General features: G+C 42.8%; 2 protein-coding genes across 2 annotated transcripts; both read right to left on the reverse strand.

The window, feature by feature from the left end:
* Positions 1 to 1,247: 1,247 nt before the first annotated feature.
* On the reverse strand, positions 1,248 to 10,286 carry LOC306782835 (terminal nucleotidyltransferase 4A-like). Its single transcript, XM_079276311.1, has 12 exons — positions 9,406 to 10,286; positions 8,809 to 8,932; positions 7,316 to 7,362; positions 6,643 to 6,763; positions 6,351 to 6,458; positions 6,139 to 6,267; positions 5,657 to 5,870; positions 5,110 to 5,236; positions 4,873 to 4,976; positions 4,331 to 4,515; positions 3,941 to 4,078; positions 1,248 to 3,775 (listed from the first exon to the last, which is right to left on the reverse strand). The coding sequence occupies exons 1-12, from the start codon at positions 10,113 to 10,115 to the stop codon at positions 3,323 to 3,325; spliced, it is 2,460 nt and encodes an 819-aa protein (XP_079132437.1). The 5' UTR covers positions 10,116 to 10,286; the 3' UTR covers positions 1,248 to 3,322.
* Positions 10,287 to 11,406: 1,120 nt separating this feature from the next.
* ice1 (KIAA0947-like (H. sapiens)) lies at positions 11,407 to 20,907 on the reverse strand. The gene is made up of 20 exons (XM_079275292.1): positions 20,786 to 20,907; positions 20,529 to 20,587; positions 19,814 to 19,925; positions 19,586 to 19,662; positions 19,456 to 19,493; positions 19,234 to 19,316; positions 19,013 to 19,089; positions 18,772 to 18,809; positions 18,581 to 18,663; positions 18,445 to 18,481; positions 18,182 to 18,238; positions 18,008 to 18,091; positions 17,563 to 17,858; positions 14,778 to 17,234; positions 13,873 to 14,041; positions 13,513 to 13,673; positions 12,994 to 13,184; positions 12,728 to 12,828; positions 12,535 to 12,633; positions 11,407 to 12,239 (listed from the first exon to the last, which is right to left on the reverse strand). Exons 1-20 carry the CDS (start codon positions 20,873 to 20,875, stop codon positions 12,058 to 12,060), a joined length of 4,491 nt encoding a protein of 1,496 aa, XP_079131418.1. The 5' UTR covers positions 20,876 to 20,907; the 3' UTR covers positions 11,407 to 12,057.
* Positions 20,908 to 21,200: the final 293 nt, after the last annotated feature.

The raw sequence follows: 21,200 nt of genomic DNA on the forward strand, positions 1-21,200 counted from the left end.
CGGAGAACTTTATTTTTCATGCCGGTGGGATTTGGAAGACGGGTCTTTTAAAGAACTTTTTTCCCGTTTATTTTAGCTCACATAGTTTCCTCACATTTATACTGTATTGATTGGCATGGATACAGTTACGGAAAGTTTATATTTGGTCCCTCTGCAGTTGGGTTGAAGAGAAGCGTAGGCCACAGAGAGATGTCCTGACGTGTTCAGGAGGAGATCAACACAATAAAGCGAGAAGAGTCCTCTTTACTGACTGCAGATCTCAGCAAGAGGCCGTTGGCTGAGTCACTTTTCCCCGGGGATTGTGTGGGCTTCATCCCATGGAGATAGACATGCATTTAAATATAGACACACAATGTTGAAGATGTTGTATAGACGACTGCTGTGCAGAGTGGCAACTGGATTACTCATGTGAACACTGACCAGACTGGTTCCTGGGTTGAGGACTGCATCTTTAATTCAAGATCAATGCTTCCCTGCCAGTCTAATCTGGTTTTTATATCCAGCAGGAACAAAATGCCAGCTTTTAACAAAATTATGAATTGCAGCCTGCGCCAAAATATCGCTTCTATTTAATCATTAATTTAGACGGATCCAAGAAAGTGGATGGACACGGAGGCTGGATCTAATTCCGTAGTGCCTTACTCAGCTAGTTTGAGTCAAGAAAGGCTAAAAGGGGTCTCGGTAAGGACACTTCTCCCCTTTGGTATTCATTGGAATAAAATGACAACCATTCCAGCCACTAACCCTCCGATGATTGAACTTTCAGGGGATTTAGTTGAACCCCTCTTCTCCGTCACATTCTACTTCCCTGCACCGAGCTGACAATCTGAAAAGGCAATGGATGCGATGCAGCTAAACAGCTCAACGATCCACCAGTGCCCCCAGCAGAGACCAGGAGGAATTACAACACACCAGATGAGTGAGGGTGCGCACCTCAGTGTCCCTTACTGTGTTGAACCCAAAGCACAGCATGATCAAGAACGAAGTGCTCTGAAAATGTCGGTAGCTATGTGGCACTACTCCAGAACTAGTCAGAAAAACTCACCTTAGTGCAAACAAGACAGTAAGAGACAATCAAATGGAAACTGTATAAATAAATACCAAAAGTAGAAAGTTCTCCCCTCAGACTTCGGAACAGCAGCACCATTCATGCTTTATATGGACATTTCATATTTATCCATATAGTACGATTACGCTAAACTGTACAAGAGTGGATTTAACACATTGCAATCACACTAAACTGGAAATGGAGTTTTAAAAGGTTTATTAAAAAAATAGAAAACTTACATAAAAAAAACCAAGGTATGCATCTATAAGTCAGTCATTTACACATCATAATCCATCCTCAACGACACACATTTGAGCTGGGGATTTGGTTTGTTGCAATATGATGCAACAGTGCATCGATCATCCTCTAGAGGGCTTGATAAAACGACGGCATAATGCTAACAGTGTCACGTCGAGTCCATCATATTGGTGTGCAGGGTGTTATAAGAATCACAGACTTCTAAAAACGCATGGCCATCAACCAAATGTGGTTTGGTTAATGGCACCACCAAAACGGGTCAGTAATGGTGAATCTGCGACATCCCAGCCTCAAGTCCCCTTCTGGATTGCTGTGTGACTTATGGAGCTTTCACATCTTGTCTGACAAGATGTAGAAAGGGCCGACTATAAATACAGGAGAGGAAGGACCTCTTGCCTTTTATAATTATGACCTTTGAATTAAAAAAATAACAAATGTGACATGATGTTAATGTTAACAATCATTGTCTGCAGTAGGAATCTACTCCTGGAACATACAACTAGAAGCTGGTTGTAAAAATAAAAGCCAAGTAAACCCGGCAGTGCTTATAGAAACAAATAGAACAGAAAGATGACTACGTACAGGAAAAAGGGCAAAGTTGGTCATTTAAGAAGGCAGTTAACCTGTTGCTTCAACAGAATCAAAAGGGAGATATAAGGCAGAAAATGCACTTTGCTGGTAATAAGTAGCACCAACTAGTTTTGAAATGACACGAGTAAACACTGCTTAAAAAAAAAAAAATAATAATAATAAAAAGTGTATTTCTCCAGTACAGCCTTGGTCCATCAAGAGAAAATACACCCAAATAAAATTATAACTACAGAAAAAAAAGTGAGTGGGCAGTGGTGATAAAATGCAGTTCAAGTGATCATAATGCAATGGTAAATCATGTCATTTTTGGCACATTTCTCATGTTGCTTTGCCATAGCGCCCCCTTCTGCTGGAAAGCTGTACATGCATACACACACACACTCTCACTCAAGGCCCTTTAATCCATCTATTGCACAGATCAATGTTGTCTACAAATTAAAAAAATAAAAAGCTAACTTATAGTGGAGACAACCACTAAAATAAAACCAAAATTGTGACAAATTAAATAAAAGCAATTATTGCACATGAACGTAACAAACATAAAATAAGGTGGCAATGTTTACAATACAAAACATAGTAGTGCCAATGTGAACAAAAAGAAAAGCCCTAAGTGACAAAAACAAGAGAACAAATGACCAACAGACGGGAGAGAAACATTTGGTACATTCAGACACGTCATCACAGTTTAAGCACTTGAGACAAGGACCGTTTTGTGCAGTCACACCAAAAACATCAAGTCAGCGTTGCGCTGCATAGGTAGAAAGGTAGTGCTTCGCTCCGGTCCAGAGTACAATTTGTGGAGGATAGTCCAAGCTGTTAGAACTCCGAATCATAACCGTAGCAGATAGGGAGTTGCATTCAGAAGACCAGATGAGGCCAAAACCTCAAAAAAAAAGGCCCAATAAGAGTCAAAACTTCAAGAGAGACCAGGTTGGCTAATCAGTTCAATACTATGGCACATGATGTTGCTTCGTAAAAAGGTTTTCAAGTTGCATGGAAACTCAATACTTGACTGAACTTTTTAGAGTCTTCAGCTGCTGGAAAGTGACACTGGGAGAAGAGCCAGACCCGCGTGGGAATCAGTAATCCAACTCAAAGTCCGTGCTGGTGCGCATGAAATGTAGAGGAAGGGCCTCGGACTATCGTCAGACCGATGTTCACAAAATGAGCAGTTAAGACTTCAGGCCTTTGCAGCGTCACTTAGTGCTTGCACAAGAGCTAGCAGGGATCAATCACTCGACACCTTTGGAGGCAACTTCAACTGACTTGTGAATTCCAGGACAAAGTAGGTGTGTTTCTGGGAGCCTCCAACAAAAACTAAATAGCTGTATCATGAATGCTTCACAGCGCCTCGACTCCAAGACTCATGATGGGCCGAGTGATGTCTTAAAAAAACAACATTGCCAGTCAAGTCATACATGTCTCTCATCTGCTCTGGTTAAGCGCGGGAAGATTGTCCCTCTTCCTGTGCCGCCAGGTGTTACGGTTGTACTGTTGCTGGTTCCTGCAACCCGGTGCCGTGTTATGACCCTCGGGGACAAACCGCCGCGGGGGACTGTAGTTACCGTGAGAGGGGGTTTGACTTCGGAGGCTTCCACCTTGGTTGTGCTTCAAGCCAACTTTGTGTGGCTCAAGTGAGCCATGGGAATTGGATCTCATGGTGTACGTGTGGCTATGATACCCCCCCATCGGAGGGTGGTGCAGCTGGTGGAGGGGGCTGGGGAGAGGGCTTGTGGCGTTAGTGTGCTGAGAGATGTGGCTGTGGGCCGCTTGCGATATAAGACGATGCACGACACTGATTGAAGGGGGGTTTTCGTGGTAGAACTGGCAATCAGCGAGCGAGGGGATGGTGAGGTTTTCTGGGAGGGACATCTGCACCTACATTTTTAATTTAAAAGAAGTAGAACATGCACTTTTGCAACAATAGTTTCTATGCCCACATTAAAAACACTGTACTGGGTTAATAGGTTATGAATTGGAAAAAAAGATGTTAGTGAAGGTTCATACTGCAACCTGTAGAAGGGGGCAAAAAACGAAACCAACCTGAGGCGAGGTGAGGCTAAAGCCTGCGGGATGAGTGGCCCTCAGGTCAGCAGCCCTCTGGATAACTGAATGGACTGAGGCCAGAGTTAGGGGGTGGAGTTGGATAGCAGTATGACTGCACGGGGGAGAATCAGACTCCTGGGAAAAGACAGACATGGTTTTACAAAGTTGCGCACACACACACACACACACACAGACACACACACACGAAAATAGACAAATAACGGGAGTTGCTATAATCCCCTTATTCTGACAAAGATCTTTGTGACTGCATGAAAACTAATGAAAATAACAGGTGATGGTTGAACTCCATGTGTTGTGAACCACTGTGAACTAATGAGTCACCGATCGAGTAAATGTTTCAATAGACACAATATCCTTTGGCCTTACTATGTCACTTCCGGAGGAGGAGGAGAGCGAGCATGCAGAGGATGACGACGAGAGGTGCTGAGGGCTGGGGAGGAAGACTGGCGAAGGTGAGAGGGAGTCAGCACTGAGGGGGGAGGAAGAGTCTCTCTGATCCTCCACAGAAACCAGCATCAGCCTGGCTAGGTCCCGCTCACAGGTCTCTACATCTAGGACCCAACAGAATACCACGGGTGAGTTTTCTTCTGAGCATCAGAAATATTAACACATAACCAGACTCCTTAAGACGGGGAAACATGTCACATTTTTCTGGAGGCATCATGAAATACAACTCTAGTCTAAAAAGGCGCTTTCACACCTCACCTGGTCGGTTCAAACGAACCCAGGTTTACCTGTTAGTGCAAATTGACAGCATGTTATCAATGATGACCAATAATGCTTACAATCAAAAACAGAACTAAAATGCAACAATGTATAATGTGTTATACACACACACACACACAGATGTGAAAGCATCCGAAATGTTACAAAGCAGATGCAACACCAAGGTTCCCCAAAAAAGTTACCATGGTTCTCGAGCTTGGTGTACTGCTTGGCTCCCCACTTCTTAACTGTCCAGTCCCTGAAGGCCAGCACCTCCGGGCTGACTTTGATGACGCGTCCTAAAGTGCTGCAACACACAGAGAGAGCGAGAGAGAGAGCGAGAGAGAGAGAGAAGAGTCATGCGACCAGAACACGCATTCAGAACTAATGCTCAGAGAATACAAAAGTAAAGAAGTGATTTAGTTCATTGAGAAACCAACCTGTCGTACTCTTTGTTGGGGTAAGCGCGAGCTAGAGGAGACACGCCATGACTCAGCACCATGTAGGCAAAGTCAAACACCTGCTTGACTTGCAAAACACCATATGAACTCCTGCCAACATCATTCCCTGCGACGATCAAAAACATGTATAACAGCACTAGCCACGTAGGCATAAGAGAGCCTGATCCCATCCTATTCACAGGCAGGGTCCGTCGGTCAAATCAAGATGAATTGAATTTAATTTTACTCACAAATGCAACATTACTTGACACAATTTTTCTACAAACAAGACTCACTGAATTAGTGATACATCTGCTCCGTTTCCCCCCCACTGTGTTTAGTCTTTATGAATGTTTAAGCAGTTCATTGTACAACAGTTATTTAGCCTTTGAACACCATCTGTCATGTTTTCCAACATAAATGCACTAATGCTAGATGATAAATGTTTGCTACTACAGCGACGTCGCAACCATATACCCTTTACATGGATGTGCATCTCAAATGGTGTCACTCTCCAGTCATTCATCAATTCAAATCCCAATCTGACCTGGCTGTATTGGGTCTTCTATGCAGAGCATGGAAGGCCTGTTTTCACTCCCTGTGGCTTTGAGCATCTCCTCCTTGGACAGGTAAGCGCCTCTGTCTTTCACCCTGATGCCGGTCTTCATGTAGTTGAAATCGCGGCCATACAGCTCAAAGAACTCGATCAGCAGGATGCCCAGGTTGATGTTGGCACGTCGCGTGTCGATTCGAGGGTGCAACTGATTGGCAGAACATGGAGATCTCATTACCTACAGATCCAAGTCTGGTACGTCACGCGCACACACACACAAAGTTATGTGGATGAAATATTGACATTTCAGCACCACATAAAACAGACCACAAATAACAAACATTACTTTTACTCGTCCTTTCAGTTGATTTGAAGAGTAAAATTGTAATAATAATAATTGTGACAAAGCATTGACTAGCGTTTACAATAGTCAAGACAGCATTTCTGGTAGATGTAGCAGGCATACGTTGGTGTACCTGCAGGAAGCTGACAGCCATTAGAATAAGGCTGTAAGAGCTGATCCCTCCAGTGAAGACTTCATTCAGATCCCTCTGCAGTAGGAACTGCTTCAGGACGAAGATCAGAGGCGGCAGAACAGTGTACTTCTACGAGACAGAAAGACAAGACGTAAGAAACAACCGAAGAAGGCCACGGTTGTGTTGGAAATGTCCAGCGTTGACTGCTTTACCTTCAGGTAGCTTTTGATGAGCTGTGCTGCTTTAACAGCAGTCTCTACGTTGAAGCTGATGTCCACTTTCACCGCCGTTTCATGGTCGGTAAGCTTGATGATTGGCACCTGAGGACAGGTCAAAGAGTCAATCAAAAGGGAGGTTTCATGATTCATAAGGAACTAATTAAGACAAGATCTTCTGTTAAGTCATTAGTTAGGACCTAACATTAGTATTAAACCCACCTGTGTGGGTTCTCAAAGTTAAAACAATTAAATAAAAGACACCATCAGCTCTCTCCTGGTGACTTACTGTCGCTTTGTCGAGGACCTTAATGGGATACGGCCCGGCCACATTGTGTTTCCTCAGGGCTTGTTCTAGTTCCTGCAGTGGGGGATGGTCCCACTTTCCAAACACCACCAGGTCAATGTCACTGAGAACAGAAACACAAAGTACTTTGTACCGTGACAAGTTCATTTCTTAAGTTTTCCGTGAACACACGGTGACGCAGAGGTCCCTGAAAGCATTAAAGCCTAGCGTTACGTTGTGCAACTCATTCAAGGTTTTTGGAAAAGGCTGTGCAATCACAATGTGAAATAGACAGTAAGAACAAAGAAGAAGAAAAGGGCACCGATAAAGCTGTTGAAATGATTAACCTCCTGCTTATTTTGCACAACTAATGTGAAATCAACTTTTCACAGTATTGCTCAGCTCTATGACAAAGCCTTGAAATAACTTTAAACAAAGAAAACCTCCATGACAGCACATGACAAGAAGTAAAAGCTGATTTCCAGCAATGTGGTTGTATCATTGCTACTAAACAGAAACGCTCAATACTGTATGGTGACGTATTACCAACGCTCTCTGACAATAAACACAAACCAAACCAAAAATACTGCTCCCACTTCCCAAAAGAAACTTGCATTTTAATGAGACGATTCAAAAGTTGCCCATATAAAAGTCAGACTGTAGAAATAAATATTACCTTGATGGAAGATAAAGTCCTGTGCTGAAGCTGCCAAATATCTCCACCTGCAGAGTACACGACAAAGCAATACAAGCCTGATTTAAGTCGTAAAACATTATGGTGACAATCACCCATTTCATAGCTCAAGTCTAAGATAGTTTGAGCTTCATGCGTGTTGGCATGTTTAGCTATACTGCTCAAAGTGTGAATGCGCTTCATCCCGAGCCCGGATACATTACTGCTTAAAAATCAAATGATAGTAAGATCAAACCTAATGTCAGTGCAAGTACAGCCCGCTGTGTGTCTGTGCCATCTCATACCAAAGCAACAGGTCACGAGAGAATACAAATTAGAGACGAGCTTGCACAATAATAGTAATAACTCTGTTAAAATATGTCTAAAAGTCCTCACTTGTGATTAGCAGTAAGCCAATAGTTTGAGTAGATGTTACTGGGCTTGCTAAATATCAGCAACTTCATAAATAGTTCTCAAAATAATACAAAACTACAGATGAAATACTGCAGATGGCTACAAGAGGCAAAACTTGTCGCACTGAGAATTGACTTTGTCGTGGTCAATCATACATTTGGATCACACATCCAATGTATGATCGACCCCGACAAAGTCTGTATTTTTGTTACGTTTAATTCTGCACGTTAGTTTGAAGTCTCATGACGAAAGGTCGAGTGTTAAATAGGTGAAACGGGACACGCTGGTCTCTGTAGAACACGGGCAGTGTGACAAGATAGTATGTCTGACTGTGGACTTATGTCCACTAATGAAGAACAACACATTTTCTATTTGGGGACCAAAGCCCACTACAAACATTACCACCACCGTACCACCACCGCTTGGAAGAGTAACACAAATTGGTCTTTAGAGAAAAGTGAGGCCCAGTGGGACGTGCCTGGGCTATGATTAGCTCACAATGTTCACCAAATAAATGCTATTTATTACAAAGTAGACTCTCCCCAACATTCTGTTGCCAACATACAACGGAACAATAATTCACTAATGTTACTTTGTGAACACAAGTGACGTGAATAATGATTACATCCGTTTAGAGGTGCAGCGTAAACTAGGCTGTTGTCTGCAAGTGTGGCCAAACCGGACACATTAAGGGCTTTCAGCCTCCAGACACAATGCTATTGATTTCAACAGGCAATGACAGCTTTGCAACGCAATAAACTTGACTTGATAAAATAAATAAAATGCCGTGTTAAAAACCAAGCTGACGTAGTGAGAAAACCTGCAAATCGGAGACAAAATGTTAATAGTTAAGAAAGCTTAATGAAAAGCCCTGATGTAGAAATCTCTTCTAAAATGCGGTTTAAAGTAAAATGCAAGACCAGGGCAGTGAAAGCCTGTTCTTGTGTGTATTGTCTCGGTACACTCTGGCTCATAAGGGGTTAAACATCTGACACGCTCATGAAAAGTCTAAAGATGGGTCACAGTGTTGCATACTGTGTAGGCCAGAGGAGCGTACTGGTCCAAAGTCTACAGACACTCACCCGTGCTGTGGGCCACATGTCCTTGATGACACTTTCTATTCTGTTCACGACAGCTCTCCTCATGGCCTCCTCCTCTGGTCGCGGTGACATGAAGTTGAAGAAGTCCACAATTTCTTCATGGAGACTGTGAGGGATTCAAAAGGGAGAGAGGACACCTGTGATCACAGACCGAGCAGCAAGAGTGCTGTACAGTACGACTAAGGAAATGTTTGAAGCACTGGGAAAATTGATTTGTGCCTCAAATACATCTGTGCTCACAGTAACTTAAGTCAACTTATTTTGCTTAGCGTGGTGGGGAAACAAATCTGACTGACATGAACATCTAATAAATTCAAGTAGATATGTTGGGTCAAATACAGCCATAGTTTTATTAGAGAGACCACACCAGATATTTCTTTCTGTTAACATGTATAGCCTCAGGTATATACACTCCCAAGTACGGAGAAAAAAAGGGCATCATTTTAAAATGCATGCAGCAGTGAGCTGTAACCACTGCTCATTTTGTTGGGTGACCTGGAGGAATTCCTTTAAGAAGCCCCAATAAGTCCCACTGAAAATCCTTCCATGACTGTAATAAAAGCCCTCTCCTATTCTTACCCATTGATGCCAGGGCTGTACCGCCTGGTCTTCCACAGGCTACAAGAAGAGTCTACATGGTGTCCATTGCAGCCGTGGGACAGGAGCGGGTTGATGCCGTGGAACGTGTTGGCGCTGTCCAGATGCCTCCTGCGGCCGGTTGAATGGGACTGATGGTGATGCTGCTGCTTGTGCTTGCTCCCGTGCTGGTTTTTCGTCCCCGTGGGGGTGTGGCCGCCGGATTGTTGCATGCTGCGACAGTGTTGCTGAGCGGCGTGAAGAGGCGGAGGGGGACACTGCCGCCGGAGGTTGTTCTCGTTCAACTCGCGCTCGCCGTAGTGCAAAAACCGGCTGGCCTCCTCTGCGACGTTCAAATTATCTATTTGCAGAGATGAGCCGGATGGCGAGGAGCTCTCGGCCTCCGAGTCCAGCGAGGAAGAGGACGGCGACAGCGAGCCCTTCCTCCGGACATTTCCCCTCTCTCCGCCGCCGCCGTCTCGCTTCGGCAGTTTCCCAAACACACACCCCGGCGGCACCGCGACGTTTTTGCAACACTCGCCGTTAGACTCCGCGGAGTTTGCGTTTTGCGCCGCGAAGTTGCGTTGGTGGTGAAGGTGGTTGTCGATGCAGGAGTTTGCTCCAAATCCCTGAGAGGTCTCCCAAATGTGCATCCACAGGGAATTGGCAGGTCCCTTCTGCTCCGGCTGGATCCAAGCGGTCCTGGGATCCATTGGACTCGAGTCAGTCGAGAAAACCTCTTCACGGGGAAAATGGCAAGCAATTTGGCAAATTAAAGACTTTGCACTTAAGAAAACAAATAAATCCTACGGCGTTAATTTACTTGTTATCATCGCAATGCTTCGCGTCCAGAAACTGGTTCGGTTTTTCAAGCGGCTCGTCCAACTCCACTCCCCATGTAAACCAGCCAATATGGCGCACCCAGCAGCACGGATCGGCGTCTACGCATGTGTGAGGGATTTAAATCTTTGAACACACCCCTCGAGACTGAAAGATGCGTCAAGTCCACCACATACAGGCCAGACAAACCGGAAGCTAAACTATTTAAATGTTTTTATTTCTCTGAACGATCACATCAAACAACATACCAGACACAATTACAAATGAGTACAAATATACTTGTATTTTGATAAAATATTAATATTTTTTTTACCCAAATGATGCCCGTTTTTGTGTCCATTTTTAAGCTGTTGCCATGAACAAAGGTTAATTATGCCACCAGTTTCTTTACAAACATTCTCTGATAAATAAAAACGAATGATAATTTAGATGTTACACTGTATTTTACTACACATGTCTTTCCAAAAGATTCTTGCATCATCACATTGGAAGAAAAAAATAATTGAGAAAAATTTGAAAATGATGCTTTCCAGCTCTGCAATATCGATAAGTCATGTTAATGTATTTATTTATTGTATTGATCTCCTAGTTTCAGGATGTATTTCAAACTCCTGTCTGAAACTGTTTCTTATTCTGGATTTTATGATTCTTTGCTATTATTTTAAAAAAAGTCATAATAATGCCCTTTCCATGTGCTTTTACATTTCAAAAATAAATATTTTCTTGACATAGGTATTAGGTACCTCGTTCAGCTTTATTGTCCTTGTTTTTAAGTGTTATGTCTATATCCGTGAAAGTACATCGACAAGTAAAATTCCTTGTATCTCTTCACACTTGGCCAATGGAGCAGTTTCTGAATACGTCGAAGTTGTATGTCTTTAATGTGGGGTTTGAGCTTTTATTTTGAAGGATGGCTGGCCCCGGAAACTGTAGATTTTAAGTGTTTCAACGTTTTTCATAAATCAGACCGGGCAGGATGGATAAAACGTGATAGTTGGAAGTAATTTGGCTGGATCATTACTCGCTGCCTTTATCACCAATTCCTTATGTGAATTTTTATATTGTAGTTAATGACTGTGATCCATAAGGTATAAACAGCAGTTTCATGGCTTTAGAATGTATTGCATTGAGACAGGTGAGGAGAGAAGGCACCAAAACAGACCATTTTTTTCAATATGTAGAAATTTTAATTTGAAAAAGTTAAATAACCTCTGAAACGTAAAACTGTACAAAACATTTACTGTGGCAATCTTATTTTTCATTCATACAAACGGCGATACCTCATATTTACATACACTTGAATGAAGAAACATATACAGTAGCGCCACAATGATACCAGAACACATGTAGTCCTACATACTTCACAATATTTTAGAGCATTACCTGAGTACAGCAAAAATAAAGGCAGGGAGTTAAGCCAGTACCTTTATTACAGGGTGTGGACAGCTAAAATGTTAGGAAAACCAATTTTAAATGTCTCTAACAATAAAATTGTAGGACAAATTTGCTACAAAATCAGAGTACATTTAAATAATGTATTGATGTTAAAGTAAAAGTGCACATAACAAAAAACTAAAACGTTTGACTGTCTGAAACTGTCTTTCACCGCACATTTCAATTCAAGACTGGATATGAACCTCCAGGCACCGTGTATTAAGGAAGAGCACAGAACGCAAACATCTCTGTCATCGGCTGCCAGTCAGCAAGTTAAAATGAACTTTGAGCTTTTGCATCATTTCTTTCACCCAGTCTTCAACATAGGAACAGACTCACATGCTCATGTTCATGTGGATTCATGCAGCATGCGTGTCTCTCTCAGCTCACAGCCTGTCGGCAGACAGACGCTAACTGGTTAATGCAGCTGGTAACTGCAGGAGGGACGCTCCGAGACGTTTCTCCTCGCCATTCTGCCAGGGCATCCAGGGCTTGTTTGGGATTGCAGGGAGACAGGTCATAGATGCAGTAGATGGCTGCTAACTGGACCTCCCATGGCACACCTGGGGGGGGACATGATGAGATTAGACTTCCTATGGGAATACATCTGCTGGATGATGGATTTCCCTTTCACGTCATTATCTTTTAATATATTTGGCACAATTATGACAAATAAATACAAACATGCAAAGATACTTGAAAATGCCAGGGCGAGGTATAAATACTGGAATCTGCTTAAATACACAGGTAAGTAGGTGTGTGTCCACACATGGAAAAGATAGGAATCAGATGTGTATTTCAAATATCTAACTGTAAAGCAAGGAATCTGTATTCACCAAGGTTTCTCATATTTCATACCTTCAGTGTGTCCGTGCCTACCAAACGTGTTGATGACGTTGGCGACAGTTACCACAGAGGGAACACACCTCTCTTTGAGTCCCAGTTGACTGAGGCGTCCTATTTAAAACAGAAAGATAATGGCGTTATCTTTAAATTACAACATCTCTGCAGGTCACGGTTAACACCCAAGTAAATGATCAAAACCACTGACCTATGAGTCGGAGTACGGTGGCGACAGTCACATCAGAGATGGGTGCTTGTTGTTCTCTGGGCTGGGTCACCCATGCGTTCATTAATGGCCACAACTCCTTGCTGACGAGGCAAAAATAACAGATCAACACAGGATTACACGGGACGCATGCTTACAAAAAGGAGTCATTTCTTTAACAAGCTTTACTTCGATTTTGTTTGAAAGACGACTGTGAATTAAACTAAATGATAAGGGCCCGCAGCTTTAAGTTAGAAACAATAACATACCTCAATAACTGATCATAGGTCCACTTCCACTTCTTGTGTGTACAAAGGAGTTGCAGTGTGAAGATATTCTGCCACGCCTCAGTCCCAAGGTCATGTCCGTAGCGACAATGTGGAGTGAAAAACGGGCTTAACCTGGACCGAATATCAGAGAGTGTTCTGGAGATCAGCTCGTCGATGTCACAGGGAGGACTCTGCAGCAATACAGAGACATACGGTTTCAGAGGGATCATTCCACTTAACTTGAGAGGGTACAAATGGGAAAGAAGATTTCATAAAGACAATGAACTGACTCTTAACAACGGTCACACAGGTTGGAAATCAAACAGTATATATAAATATATATGTAGAGCAAAATAAATGCTCCCAAAGTGTCAAAAAAATTCAAAAGAAATTCATAAAATGGCAACATTTTTACCAGTCACTCCCAATAGAAGTCAGAAGATATAAATCAAAGCTACATTTGAGTACAAACATATATAGCATGGCAAATGAAGAGCCCCATCTCAACAAATACTTCACCTTCTCCCAACCAAGGAATGCTGAAAGGCAGCCGAGGATGTTTTCTTGCGCTTTCAGTTTGGTGACAGTATGTATTGCCTGGCACAGAGAACTACTGGGCGAGAGGACGTCGGGCCATGTTGTCACCATGAACAAAATCAGCTCAGCAGAGTCTGGGAAGTCTGCAATAGGGTAGACACAACGAGGAAGAAAAAGCATTTATCAAGTGTATGCTTCAGTGGTGCCTTTGGTGAAAAACATCCGTGTGCAATAAAGACAGTCTTCACAGTTCAGCAGAAAGGCTTGATTTGCCACAGCGAGTTAACATGCAGCTGTGTGTGTGACGGCTTTAGGACACTCAGTATGGCACAAATGGCTAACCTTCTGTGAGGAGGCTGTAGGCCAGGATGTGAGCCTTCTCCCAGTCTCTCCTCTGTCTGCAGATCCCTGTGTACACTCTACAGAGGGCCTGCATGTAGTTTCTGCTGAGCTCTCTTTTCTCTGCCTTCAGCTTGTTCAGGATGGGCAAAATCATATCATCTGCCTTAAGCTGAAGAGAAAAGAGAGAAAGCACACACAGTTCATTTCAGATGGACACAGACTTTTGAAAACAACACAGTTCATCTTATGAGTTAGTGGCAGGTGTTTGTCTTTACATAAACCCTTTTGCTACCAACATTAGCGCGTGTATGCAGGTTTTTTACATACGGGGAAAACCTGGAGAAAACAGGGAAAATGTTACAGTGGTTGTTTCTATTTGTTTTTTATTTAACCCGTTTCTTATTCATTCCCCCTTTCAAACCAGCGTTCAGCTTTATTTATACACGCCCACGCTCCGAGCATGAACGGAGGTGTTTATGCTCTATGCGCTGCATTATTCTCTGAAACGCCAGAGGGCGTACAAACAAAATGAACTGCGAGGAATCAAAAAGACCTCGAGTGTAACCCATAGATATGGCCATAGACTGTCGGTGTCTCCGGCAAAAAGCCATTAACCAACCTCCACAATGCCGAGGAGGGATTGTAACTATCTGTAAACTCATATCTCATCGTCATAGACTACTTAATTGCCTTTGTATAAAAGCCCTGTAAAGAAAGAAGTCTAGTATTGCATGCAACTAAGGTTGAACATGCTGTTAACAATATGATTTTGCTGGCAAAATATAGACTCAAGGAAGATTTTTAAGAGCAGCCGTTTCTAGGGAATTTAAAAGCAAACTGGCCATACTTGGCCGAGGGTCAGCGGCTGAGTTCAAAACATAAGTCCAATAAACCAGTATACTCACAGAGCTGCTTCGGCAAATCTCAGCGATAACCACCTTCTCCTCGTCTCTCAAGACAGGCTTTCTGGGCAGGTTACCAACATACAGGTGGCTCTGGATCACAGGCAATAGATCAAAAGCCTGGTTTTCAATATTCTTTAAATAGTTCACGATAAGATTTTGCTGTGCAGCCTCTGCGCCTTTCGTCGATGGAGCGGTTATCTCATTTTTGAGAGGTGTGATGCTCAGAGTCTGGGGTGAGGTGGTCTCCTCTCCACTGTTTGAGGAGGAGGAAGACGGCACCTGCGTGCGACTGACCGTAGGAGAGCAGTTATCTAGCCGGAGACATTTGCTGCTTTTAGGTTGAGGCAGATAGGTGGCCTGTCTTTTCGCTCCTCTCGTCTCAGTCTTGGTGAAGGCCGTTGGAGTAGAGTTAACGGTTTTAAAGCAAGACATCTGGCTGTCGGTTGATGTCGGTGGCGTTCCGCCCTCCGATGAACAGATGCTGAGACCGACATTGCCTCGGAGGATGCTCAGAGTTCGGCCGTGGGCCGAGAGCTCCGGGTACATGGTGTCGAGAATCCTCATGGAGTTTTCCTGCGACGGACTGGAGGAAGACGACGGGGAAGAGTTCAGCGCCGTCACGGGCAAGCGACCCGGAACGGGCACGGCATGTTTTGGAGTCGCAGAGCCGAACTGAAGTGGTGATGAGGGGACTCCGTTTGGAGGGAGTGGACTGTTTAAAGATGAGGAACTCAGATGCTGGTTTACGGGTGTCAAGTGGGCCTGGACGGGAGTGGTGGGCGAAGCCAATCTATCCATGGGCGAGGGAAATGAGAGTTTCCCGATAGCCTGCCTTGGATTGATTGATTTGCCGGCCTTTGGAGGTGTGCTCAGGGGGGTCAGGAGACAAGGAAGCGGAGGGCCCATTTCACAGCGAACTTGGCCAATGCATTCTGGGGCTTGAGCTGTAGCTGAACCTGCCACTGGTCTAGGTTCTTCCTCTCTAATCACACGAGGGCTTGGTTTTTCAGCCGTTTTTTTACACAACTCCAAACCTATATTTTGTCCATTTGTGGCAGCAGCACACTTTAATGAGGTAGTAGAACTAACGGAGCGCAAGTTATATCTGCTCACTTTATGGTTACTTGCGTCTTTGCTGTCCTGAAGCAGGTCTTTGACAACAGCCTTTTCAATGACACCTTCTTCCTCTAAATTAGGCAAAGCCTGCAATTCCAAAGTGGGTAACAGACACAAAGGACTCAACCGCCTGCATGCCGAATGTATACTTTCTTTCAGAGATTCACAGTTGACGGCCTCTTTGGAGTCAGAGAGGGAAGGCCCTCGATCGGCTAGCATTTCAGTGTTCAATGTCTCTTCGTCAACATCCCTTTTTGAAGAGGTTTCAACATTTGCTTGACCAGACTCCCGGTCAGCATGGGACTCATCATCTTCCATCGTCAACAGTGGAGACGTGCTAAGAGACGGAGGTCTGTTATCGCCATTTGACTCTGAGGGAGAAGCTGCGACATCAACTACTCCAGCTCCTTGTGCGTTATTCCCAACTTCCTCCCCAAGAGGTTTTAGGGATGCCTCACTTTCCAGGCAGTCTTCAACATTTCTATTTGAGACACTGACGATGCCATCGCCGCTGCTTGACAAACAGAGGTTATCGTCTGGTACTTCTGTGTCCTTGCTAAGACAGCTTTTATTCTCCTGGGGTTTGACGACTGGTGCGTCTTGACTGCCCGGTCCCAGACCACAATAGTCCTGATGACTTGTTCCCATTTCTGACCCATTTTCTGGATTTGTAACCTCAGTGTCTGTCACAGAGTCAATGAATGTTGATGAAGTAACCGAGGAATTTAACTGTACATTTCCTGTTTCTTCAGAGAGTGCAGTTGTATCAGTATTTCTGGTCGGCTCTCCACCATCAGGAGCGACTGTAACATCACTGGGGCTTGTGTCAACATCCATCTCTGTAATTGTCTCGGACCGATCTTCTTTTGCCTTTCCGAAAGCATTTCCACTGCAGGATGGCTTTGGACTTTCAGTAGTCAACGAGACAACCTCAACCAAAATAGTTTTGTCTGATGCGGAAGAAGATAAAGAAGACGATGCTGACACTAATTGCACAGTTGCTGGGTCCTGCTCCAACAGGATTTGTTTCTGAAGATGTATTTCCTCACCACCACATGACGGGCCACTTGTGCCCGTCATTTCCTTAAAGCCACTCAACTCACGTCGTCCCAAGTCTTTGGAGTCATTTTCACTGGAAATGTCTTCCGCTTCCTGTGTTGTGACCACTGGCAAGTCCACCGTCTCCTCTGTTGGCAGTGCGGAAGATTTCGGACAGTGCTGTGTTACTGATGTTGTGATGAGGAGGGACTCTTCTTGAGGATGGAGAACACCGTCATCTGAGATTTTGGGATGGTTTTCCTTTTCGCAATCAGTTGTCTCCATAGAGTCCATCTCTGTGTCCTACACAACAGAAAGGAGAAGACATGGATGTCATTTGTAATAAGATACAACCACCATGGCACTTTGAGAAGGACCAGGCTGATCAGAAGGCAAGGAATTTTTACTTGACAAATTACTGACATGGCAGATTCGCAAAGAATTAAGATCACAGACGACATTCTTACAAATTAATAGAGGGCCCCAGGTAATACTATTCCCGTGCAAAGCTTTTGTCGGAAATAAAGGAAGCATTTTGCATGAAATATATCCGAATTCTCACCAAATCTGGTAGAGGTGATATGCAGGGAAGCATTGGTTTGAACAATGCCAGTATTTTCCCAACAGATACTTCGGACTTGCCCAGGTCAGCAGATGACTCCTCGCTTTTGTTTTCCTTGAACAATCGCTTGCTCTTTTTGGGAGAGCCTGTTTTCTTCATGGCACTTGTTGACTGCAGAGACGCTTGCTGCTTGATGGCTTTCTGCTTACGAGGAGAGGGTTTTAACTGGGTCAAAGTGGCATTCGTTTGCATGGGAGAACTGTGGGATTCTCTAGTCTTATGGGAAGCAGACTGGGATGCGTAGCTCATATGAGGGTGCAGTCGGTTTTGTGGGGAGCAGGGTAGAAGTTGTTTGGACCCGGACTCTGAAATGACGAGAATAAAAGAGAGGATTGCAATAAAATAAAATGGTGAAAGAAATACAAACAAAATCTAAGTATTCAAAGTGAAGACACTTCTTGAGTTATGTCAGTATTAACACAGAGATATACGAGACAGCTTAATGGGGCCTCACCAGGTACATGCAACAAGTTGGCAGAGAGCTGCTGCTGAGGTTCCACACATGCCCACAAATTCTGTAGCAGCATCTGGAACTTTTCTGAAAAACAGACACAAACAATCACACAATCTGCATGTGATAAGCTCCTTAAGTTAATGTTATGAATAATAAGTGAAGCTAATTGTATACCTTTGTCAACTTTAGGCTCCTCAGGTGCACGTGCTTGAGTTGATGCGCTCCTATACTCTGTGGAGAGAAAATCCAGATGTTGCTTAAAATTGAAATATCATTTTAAGTCAGAAAAAGTTGCTGCTGTTTTATAGATTTAAAAAAAAAAAACGTCCTTTACATTAGAGCCTTTGGAACATACTTTTAAACATTTGTTCAATTGGGCTATTTCTTTTGTTTACTCTTTGAAGAAACAAAATTTGACACTGTATTTGTAAATGTACCTTTATTTCTTTCTCTTTCCAGTTTCATCAGCCTCACCTGCAAATTAATTGAAATTATACACAAAGAAATGTCAGTTCAACATTATTTCAGAACATCTTCCACCAAATATACATTTATAAAAGATCATTACTGCACCTGGAGGTCATCAATATTTCTCTCGAGCAGAATCTTATCTTTGGTCAGTTGGGATATTTGATGATTCTGTTTGGAAACTGAATCTGAAATACAGACAAACATATGTATAGCTAAACCCACAAACAAGCTTTTATCATATAAACACAGATTCAAAACATGCTGTTGTGTGAAATCCAATTTTCAATACTAACCTTCAAGCAGTCTAACTGTATTTTCAAGGTTGTCTTTTCTGTTGAGAAGGAAACAACACGGGGACTTTTAGCAGTTTTTTTAAAATGATTTGTCTCACAAGCATAGCGATAATGATCATGAACAATGACATAAAGTTCATCAAAGTTTCATATCAAATAACACAAAAGACACACCAGGAGAGACAAAGACACGACACCCATTAATGTCCAATTTAAGAAACCACATCTACAAACGTCTTACATGCTTGTTGTCTTGGCGTTCTCCTCTATCAATTTTTCAACTTGATCCGCTTGTGCTTGAGATTTCCTCAAAGACGTCTGAAGAGGTGAAAATAAAAATGAACAAAGATCATGAAGTTCCCATGAGCTACATTTAGCACACAAAGCTTGTGTCTCGTTGTCAGTTATGAGAATCAAAATTGAAAAGACTCAAGTGTATTTTGAGATCACTTTTTAGCTTACCTGTGTTTTCAGCAAATCATTTTCGACAACGGCCTTTTCCCTCTTCAGCCGTGCATTTTCAAGTGACCGTGTTTCTGTCAGTTCTTAGAGGTTAAAGAAAATTAGGCAAACAAAACATTTAAAAAACAGTATTGCCTTTAACATACATTAATATATTATTATTTACAAATTATGCAACTCTTCCCTTGTTAAAGTTAGAGCATGTAAATGAATACTAAGTACCTTCCACATCCTTTAGCTGGTCTTCAAGCTTCTTATTCCTGAGGGATGAGAAGATAATAGTGAACATTTTACCACGATACCACCATTGTAATATAATGATCTGCAGTATCATGACATAACTATCTCTTACTCTGCCATTGTCCTGCTGTTTTGCTGCTTCAATTTGTCCATCTCTTCAGACATCTGTCCATAGGTTTTAAGAGCACCCTATGAAAAATAACACACAGTGTGAATAATGTATCAGCATGACAGCAGAAAAACCTATGCAGGGGTTTTATGCTGAATCACTACAATGAGAAGACAGATACATTATTACGGTCAGTGGGAATAAATGTGATTCTACTAAGAAAGGGCATACCTTCTTTTCCTCCAGTTCGGCTCGCACAGATTCATAATCTGCAGTCTTTTTCTCCAGCGTAACCAGTCTGATCTGCAGCTCTCCCAGCTGTTGTTGAAGCCTGATCGTGTCACTGCATAAAACATGTACACAACAGTAATGTGTTAAAACCAGTTGCATGCAGCATGAAAGAACATATCATCCGAGTGCATGCATCCTCCAAAACTACACAGGAAGATAATAGTTACATAATATTGTGATTCTTTAAGTAACGTGGGGGTTACAATTTTTTTCCCCAAAATCCAGAGTCAACAGACAAACAATTTAGCGTCATACAACAGTTCATAGTGATACAATAGTGATATTGACTGACAATAGATCAAAATTACATGGTTAAACTTAGTGTTCATCTTGTTAATTGATTTCCAGTGTTTTATTTAGACACAGTCCCATATATAATAACGTTACGTTAAGACACGTTGGGGAACAAATTCATAATCAGTAAGCACAGATTTTTAGAAGTAAATTAACTAGTTTACACCTGGTACCTGCAAGGTCCGTAGACATGTCAGTAACGTTGAAAAATGGGTATGTTTCCTGGATATTGACGGGTATTAGCGTTAGTTATTTCAAACGACGAAGCATTACTAGTGTCCAGCTCAACAACGGGAAGCTAACTGTAATATATTCATGATGAGACCTCTCTCCATGTCAACTATAACTCATTATCACTTACTCGGAAACCGTTATCTTCTGTTTCAGGGCCAGAAATGACGACACATATTCGGTCAGGCTCTGTAATAAGAGACGGGAAGAAGCAAAACAAAAACAACCAGGGACATGTATTATTTCCAACAACGTTCACTTGAGCTGATAAGATAAAAAAAACACACACATTAATTCAGGTCCACGTCACAACAGACTGTTTATGTTAAGTCTATAAAGACGAAACTGAACTTCTTAAATGACTTTTCTGTAGAAAGATGATCTGACCTGGTGCAAAACAGGGCAGTTTTGACAGTTTCCAACCGTGGCGTCTGCGGCAATTGCTGCCGTTTTGAAACGGCTGTCCCCCGGCATCATGATAAGACAGACTCCACCGAAGCCCCGACAGGCGTTTTGTTATATTTTATGAATTGGCGACCATGGTGAAACAAATTCCAGTCAGGTCCAAAATAAACTTCACATTTTCGCGTCTCCCACGTTGACCAAGGACCCGAGCCAGGACCTCGCGGGGGAAGCATCGTGAAATGCCGGTTTACCAAAATTAAATATTTCTTGCTACGCTGTAATCACTTTCACATTCTGGTTTGATTTCAATTGAATATGACTAACAAAGGCTTTCGGTTGTGTATTTTGTTTTGTCAACCTGAATATGATGTTTCCAGACATTTGGATTTTGCTTCAG

The sequence above is a fragment of the Melanostigma gelatinosum genome (genome assembly GCF_949748355.1).
Source record: "Melanostigma gelatinosum genome assembly, chromosome: 9".
NCBI classification, from domain to species: domain Eukaryota; kingdom Metazoa; phylum Chordata; class Actinopteri; order Perciformes; family Zoarcidae; genus Melanostigma; species Melanostigma gelatinosum.